The sequence below is a fragment of the Camponotus floridanus genome, unplaced genomic scaffold (assembly GCF_003227725.1).
Source record: "Camponotus floridanus strain SB8 unplaced genomic scaffold, Cflo_v7.5 scaffold68, whole genome shotgun sequence".
NCBI lineage: Eukaryota > Metazoa > Arthropoda > Insecta > Hymenoptera > Formicidae > Camponotus > Camponotus floridanus.
Genome location: NW_020229836.1, coordinates 1,006,485 through 1,014,308, shown reverse-complemented (window position 1 = coordinate 1,014,308; position 7,824 = coordinate 1,006,485). Strand labels below are relative to the sequence as shown.

The window sequence follows — 7,824 nt, the reverse complement described above, 5'->3', positions numbered from 1 at the left end:
TATACGATTTCTCGTTAATCATTTAAACATAATTATTAAAGATGTAATAATTATTATAGACAAAAGATATATCGATATTCCCTTTATCCATTATTTCTCTATAATTATTCTTAATAATTAATCCTGTGACTAATTTGGATATAAACACACGAGAATAAACTGTCTGCTCTGTTTCTTATTTATCATCGCCATACTAACCGATACATTCTTTTGATTATTGGCAAGTACTTCAAATACAAATATTTCACTTTTCATAAGAATTTTCCATAATAAAAAAATCCATGAAACGTCTGAAATGTTGTTTTTGAGTTGCATTAATCAAATTGAAATGTATATAATCCTATGTAATATAAAATTGATATCCTATTATTGATATCTTATATAATTATATAAATTGATTTTTCGCATTAAATAAAAAATTACTAAATTTATTTCGTATATACACAAAGTCTTATTAAAATCTAATTAGTTTAAGATCTTTTGCGAATGCCAGGAATAATATACGCTTTTCGGAACAATCTTTGTCCCTAGTTACTTTGATATCACATTGTCATGTAAGTATCACATGGTGATATCACATTTATGCTACATAATAAAGTAGAATGAGGTCATAGGTTTAAATGATAGAATTGAGACGACAAAAGTTGATGATAGTTAATCGCAGTCTTTTAGTAACTTAGAAACACAATGAACGTGTGAAAATACATAAAATATACATATTTTTAAAAATAGATATTTTATATCACAATAAAACACGCATCTCAAATAATTTTTATTTATAATAGAAATCTTTGATAAAAAATATAAATCTCGAGATATATATAACTCTAATCTTTTTTTGATACTATATTTTTTTAATATATATTTATCTTTTGCAGAAATATTTTTGATAAAGTTCTAGTTGTTTTTTCATATATATTCTTAAAAGTCTAAATAGGATTATATAGACGAGCCTGAAATAAGATAAAATATATTTTATATAAAGTAATTGTATATTACATTAAATTTTATGATTTGATATTTACTTAAAAATCCAATAGATATAACATACTTTTATATAGTATATATATCTGTTTTATTACAAAAATTTTACGCTATATTATTGAACTGTGCTAATTAACATTCGTATCATTTATATAATACTCCACAGTATATACAATATTTATAAAATTAAACAAATATTATCATACATTACAGCATCTTTTAAAAATTGCATTCTCTTTTTTATCCCAATTTTATTAATTATAATTAAAATTTTCTATTGATTAACTCAATAAATTAATTAAAAATTAAAACGAAATTGGCAAATTAGGATTACAGCGTGGTTTTAATGTATCATCTCCTAAACACTCTGTAATACATTTTGTTGACATCGCATTGAAGAGGGATCAAAAGATCTGAAACATTCGTTTTTTTAATGTAACTACTCATTTTTGGTTCATATAACCACTTTTAATTTGAACTGTACAATTAATCAGGAAGAAGGAAGTGTTATTTCTTCCCTGCGCTTCAACTACCGCGCTATGGCTCTAATTTGCCAATTTCGATTTTTAATTATTATTTGAGTCAAATTTCAATTTATTTAATTTATTTCAATAAATTAGCTTAATAAAGCCGAAATCAAAATTCTATAATCATAAGAAAATTGATTCACGATATTAACAACATAATTTATTTTACAATAAAAGAATTTAAACTATATTAATGATTCGAAATATTAATACTATTTAAAAATATAGACACTCAAATTTATTAAAGAAGTATAAAGTTATTGTCGATATAAGAATACATTTTTGTATTTAAAAAAATAGTAATTAGATTATTCCGATTACATCATGGAACGGATAGATTGAGAAATCTATTTGTCAATATATATATTGTATAAATTTTTGTATATTACAAAGGTAAAATTATGACTTAATAATTTAGATTTTCATAATTTTCATTACTGCTTTATTTGGTCTTCCGTTGGTTTTATTTTACCGAATAATGAATTGTACAATTCGTTCTTCGCACTATCCGTCCATGTATCGTACACTGTGACAGGTGCCATAAAATTGACTAATTTATTGTGAATATTATACCGCACTCTCCGACCCTTCGTCGCGCGAGTATCGACTTTCACCTTCATCTTTTTACGCATGTTTTGCAATTGGATCCATTGATTACTGAGTTGTACAGGATCTGTCACATCAGATGATTTATACTCTATCAAGTCCCTTAACAGCTGATGATAGAAATCATCGTCATCATAAATTTCCGGATCATATTCTTGAATTCTTCTACCATCGCTATCTTCATTTGATAAAGCTTTACCAACGATGTTATATTCAGAGCGTTTTAATTGAGTTTTCTTTCGTAATTTGCTTATGTCGCTCATGGCAAATTCAATTTGTTTAAGTGTAGTCTGACTCGAACCTTTATTCAGTGAACCTGTAGCAATCCGTGTTTTGTCATTCCACTTCTTTATTATAGAATCTCTATATTCTCTATAGGAATCATGATTTTCTTGCAAAACTTTTTCACAATCATTGTATTTAAGACGTTTTCGAGGTACTGGTTCTTCCGTTTCCATGTCTTCGTCGATAGATGATTCTTTTTCTAATGTATCTTCTATATCAGAAGGTATTTCTTCATCCATTGGATCATTTGAATTTGTATTTTCGTCTTTGCCGGTTTTCCTTTTCTTGGAACTGACACACAGATTTTTCGTTTCAGGATATTGTTTTAACAAGAGATCCCTCAATTGCAACATGTTATTTAAGCTTAATAACAATTTAGTTGTAATCTCGTTGGTATTTTTCATAAACTCTGTATCTGACCTAAGTTTCTTATGTATATCATACTGTGGCATTTGATTACTAATTATAACACACTTTTGCAATTTTATTCGCATCTCTAGTAAATTTTCCCAAAACTTAAGCTGGTTCCTGATACAATTGCCTTTTTCTATTTCTGCCTTAACATTTGTTTCAGACATGGTTTTAATAGTAGATTCTTTCTGATTGTTAAGCGAATTGTCTATATCCATATCATGCTCATCTTGTTCTTCTGTATTAGACATACTTTCAGCATCTTGAGAGTCCTGAAAATCTTCTTCTTCTTCATCGTTGTCAAATTCATCTTCGCTTTGTTCTAATGTACTTTCCACCTCTTCATCTTTCACGTATTCCTCAGAGTTTTCAGAGTTTTCAGAGGTTTCACTCTCCATCTCATCTTCACTCATAACATCCTCATCGTTATATATATCTTTCCTCGAGACTTTTTTACCAGCATATCTGTTTTAACAATAAATCAATAGTGTGAATAAATCATATAACATCCCATCAGCCAAAATTTTACCAAGAGACTAATCTGCACAAAGATAAAATATCTTTACCTTTCATCCACTTCGTCCAAGGTATCAATATTTTGTGTGCGAATTTTAGATTGTCGAAACTCGTCTTCTGAGACATCGTCCTTGTCGTAATATTCCACCACCTTCGCCTTTGTCTCTTCCGGTTCTTCATCGGAGTTAAAATCCGATTTTTGCGTAAAGAAGGCATTTATTTCATCAACGAAATTTTTTCCAGCCATTCTCTTTTACGCGAGACGGTTCCAACACGTGTACAAACAAATATAACCTCCCGTAGCAATCTGTGGCAACAACGTCCTGAAAACAGAACCTTCAAGTTATACCATAGAATATACAATTAACACATAGATGAGAGAAAACACAATAAACTCTCTAAACCATAGAGAAACCTGAGAGCGGCCACCTCGCTTTAACGGGTATATTGTCCTAATGCGCTCCCTGACAAAGTGGACGTCAACTACATCCATTACAGTCGATAATAATACATGGTTCGTGTCTGAGCTATGGTTCATGTCCAAGCTATGAAGTGACCCCAAAAGTGATACTCCCTCTATAGACATTCAAAACATGGACATGAACTATAAAGTCAAAGTCCATGAATGTTCTCAGAGGGTAATATATAATTGCACAATTTCTGGATTTGTTCCGTGCTATGTGCACGAAATGCCGGTAGCACCAGTGGTATATAACAATTAAATACTTATGTGTGTAAATTGAAAATAAATAAATTATTCAATCGCGACAGATACTGTAATATTCAAAGATGAAATAAATATTTTTCAAAATAAATTGGTAAATAATACGGCTCTATGTATTTATCAACATGATAATTAAGTAAAGAGCATTAAGAGCCCACAAAACGCGGATGGCAATGCGTAAATTATTTCGAACATTAATTGTTAGCGAAATTTTTTTTTTTTTTTTTTTTTAAATGCGTTATTAGGAGAACATGATTTGTAAAGAGATCATCAACGCATTATCGACCTCCTCGCAAAATATATTCTCCTGATAATATAAAATAATAAGAAACGAATTTTCGAAAATTTTCACGCTTGCGTTATTAGGAGAACATGATTTGTAAAAAGGTCATCAACGCATCTTCGACCTCCTCGCGAAATATATTCTCCTGATAATATAAAATAATAAGAAACGAATTTTCGAAAATTTTCACGCTTGCGTTATTAGGAGAACATGATTTGTAAAGAGGTCATCAACGCATCTTCGATCTCCTCGCGAAATATATTCTCCTGATAATATAAAATAATAAGAAACGAATTTTCGAAAATGTTCACGCTTGCGTTACTAGAAGAACATGATTTGTAAAGAGGTCATCAACGCATCATCGACCTCCTCGCAAAATATATTCTCCAGATAATATAAAATAATAAGAAACGAATTTTCGAAAATTTTCACGCTTGCGTTATTAGAAGAACATGATTTGTAAAGAGGTCATCAACGTATCATCGACCTCCTCACAAAATATATTCTCCTGATAATATAAAATAATAAGAAACGAATTTTCGAACATTTTCACGCTTGCGTTATTAGGAGAACATGATTTGTAAAGAGGTCATCAACGCATTATCGACCTCCTCGCAAAATATATTCTCCTGATAATATAAAATAATAAGAAACGAATTATCGAAAATTTTCACGCTTGCGTTATTAGGAGAACATGATTTGTAAAGAGGTCATCAACGCATCATCGACCTCCTCGCAAAATATATTCTCCTGATACTATAAATTATAAGAAACGAATTTTCGAAAATTTTCACGTTTGCGTTATTAGGAGAACATGATTTGTAAAGAAGTCATCAACGCATCATCGACCTCCTCGCACAATATATTCTCCTGATCATATAAATTATAAGAAACGAATTTTCGAAAATTTTCACGTTTGCATTATTAGGAGAACAGGATTTGTAAAGAGGTCATCAACTCATCATCGACCTCCTCGCACAATATATTCTCCTGATAATATAAATTATAAGAAACGAATTTTCGAAAATTTTCGCGCTTGCGTTATTAGGAGAACAGGATTTGTAAAGAGGTCATCAACGCATCATCGACCTACTCGCACAATATATTCTCCTGATAATATAAAATAATAAAAAACGAATTTTCGAACATTTTCATGCTTGCGTTATTAGGAGAACATGATTTGTAAAGAGGTCATCAACGCATCATCGACCTCCTCGCAAAATATATTCTCCTGATACTATAAATTATAAGAAACGAATTTTCGAAAATTTTCACGTTTGCGTTATTAGGAGAACATAATTTGTAAAGAAGTCATCAACGCATCATCGACCTCCTCGCACAATATATTCTCCTGATCATATAAATTATAAGAAACGAATTTTCGAAAATTTTCACGTTTGCATTATTAGGAGAACAGGATTTGTAAAGAGGTCATCAACTCATCATCGACCTCCTCGCACAATATATTCTCCTGATAATATAAATTATAAGAAACGAATTTTCGAAAATTTTCACGTTTGCGTTATTAGGAGAACATGATTTGTAAAGAAGTCATCAACGCATCATCGACCTCCTCGCACAATATATTCTCCTGATAATATAAAATAATAAGAAACGAATTATCGAAAATTTTCACGCTTGCGTTATTAGGAGAACATGATTTGTAAAGAGGTCATCAACGCATCATCGACCTCCTCGCAAAATATATTCTCCTGATACTATAAATTATAAGAAACGAATTTTCGAAAATTTTCACGTTTGCGTTATTAGGAGAACATGATTTGTAAAGAAGTCATCAACGCATCATCGACCTCCTCGCACAATATATTCTCCTGATCATATAAATTATAAGAAACGAATTTTCGAAAATTTTCACGTTTGCATTATTAGGAGAACAGGATTTGTAAAGAGGTCATCAACTCATCATCGACCTCCTCGCACAATATATTCTCCTGATAATATAAATTATAAGAAACGAATTTTCGAAAATTTTCGCGCTTGCGTTATTAGGAGAACAGGATTTGGAAAGAGGTCATCAACGCATCATCGACCTACTCGCACAATATATTCTCCTGATAATATAAAATAATAAAAAACGAATTTTCGAACATTTTCATGCTTGCGTTATTAGGAGAACATGATTTGTAAAGAGGTCATCAACGCATCATCGACCTCCTCGCAAAATATATTCTCCTGATACTATAAATTATAAGAAACGAATTTTCGAAAATTTTCACGTTTGCGTTATTAGGAGAACATAATTTGTAAAGAAGTCATCAACGCATCATCGACCTCCTCGCACAATATATTCTCCTGATCATATAAATTATAAGAAACGAATTTTCGAAAATTTTCACGTTTGCATTATTAGGAGAACAGGATTTGTAAAGAGGTCATCAACTCATTATCGACCTCCTCGCACAATATATTCTCCTGATAATATAAATTATAAGAAACGAATTTTCGAAAATTTTCGCGCTTGCGTTATTAGGAGAACAGGATTTGTAAAGAGGTCATCAACGCATCATCGACCTCCTCGCACAATATATTCTCCTGATAATATAAATTATAAGAAACGAATTTTCGAAAATTTTCGCGCTTGCGTTATTAGGAGAACATGATTTGTAAAGAGATCATCAACGCATCATCGACCTCCTCGCAAAATATATTCTCCTGATAATATAAAATAATAAGAAACGAATTTTCGAAAATTTTCGCGCTTGCGTTATTAGGAGAACATGATTTGTAAAGAGGTCATCAACGCATCATCGACCTCCTCGCAAAATATATTCTCCTAATAATACAAATTATAAGAAACGAATTTTCGAAAATTTTCGCGCTTGCGTTATTAGGAGAACATGATTTGTAAAGAGATCATCGACGCATCATCGACCTCCGCGCAAAATATATTCTCCTGATAATACAAATTATAAGAAACGAATTTTCGAAAATTTTCGCGCTTGCGTTATTAGGAGAACATGATTTGTAAAGAGATCATTAACGCATCATCGACCTCCTCGCAAAATATATTCTCCTGATATTATAAAATAATAAGAAACGAATTTTCGAAAATTTTCACGTTTGCGTTATTAGGAAAACATGATTTGTAAAGAGGTCATCAACGCATCATCGACCTCCTCGCAAAATATATTCTCCTGATAATATAAAATAATAAGAAACGAATTTTCGAAAATTTTCACGCTTGCGTTATTAGGAGAACATGATTTGTAAAGAGGTCATCAACGCATCATCGACCTCCTCGCAAAATATATTCTCCTGATACTATAAATTATAAGAAACGAATTTTCGAAAATTTTCACGTTTGCGTTATTAGGAGAACATAATTTGTAAAGAAGTCATCAACGCATCATCGACCTCCTCGCACAATATATTCTCCTGATCATATAAATTATAAGAAACGAATTTTCGAAAATTTTCACGTTTGCATTATTAGGAGAACAGGATTTGTAAAGAGGTCATCAACTCAT

At 30.9% G+C, this 7,824-nt stretch overlaps 1 protein-coding gene across 1 annotated transcript; it reads right to left on the bottom strand.

Annotated features, from left to right (window-relative positions):
• Positions 1-1,805: 1,805 nt before the first annotated feature.
• On the bottom strand, positions 1,806-3,677 carry LOC105250839 (protein AATF). Its single transcript, XM_011257152.3, has 2 exons — positions 3,380-3,677; positions 1,806-3,278 (listed from the first exon to the last, which is right to left on the bottom strand). The coding sequence occupies exons 1-2, from the start codon at positions 3,574-3,576 to the stop codon at positions 1,946-1,948; spliced, it is 1,530 nt and encodes a 509-aa protein (XP_011255454.1). The 5' UTR covers positions 3,577-3,677; the 3' UTR covers positions 1,806-1,945.
• Between the last annotated feature and the right edge of the window lie 4,147 nt (positions 3,678-7,824).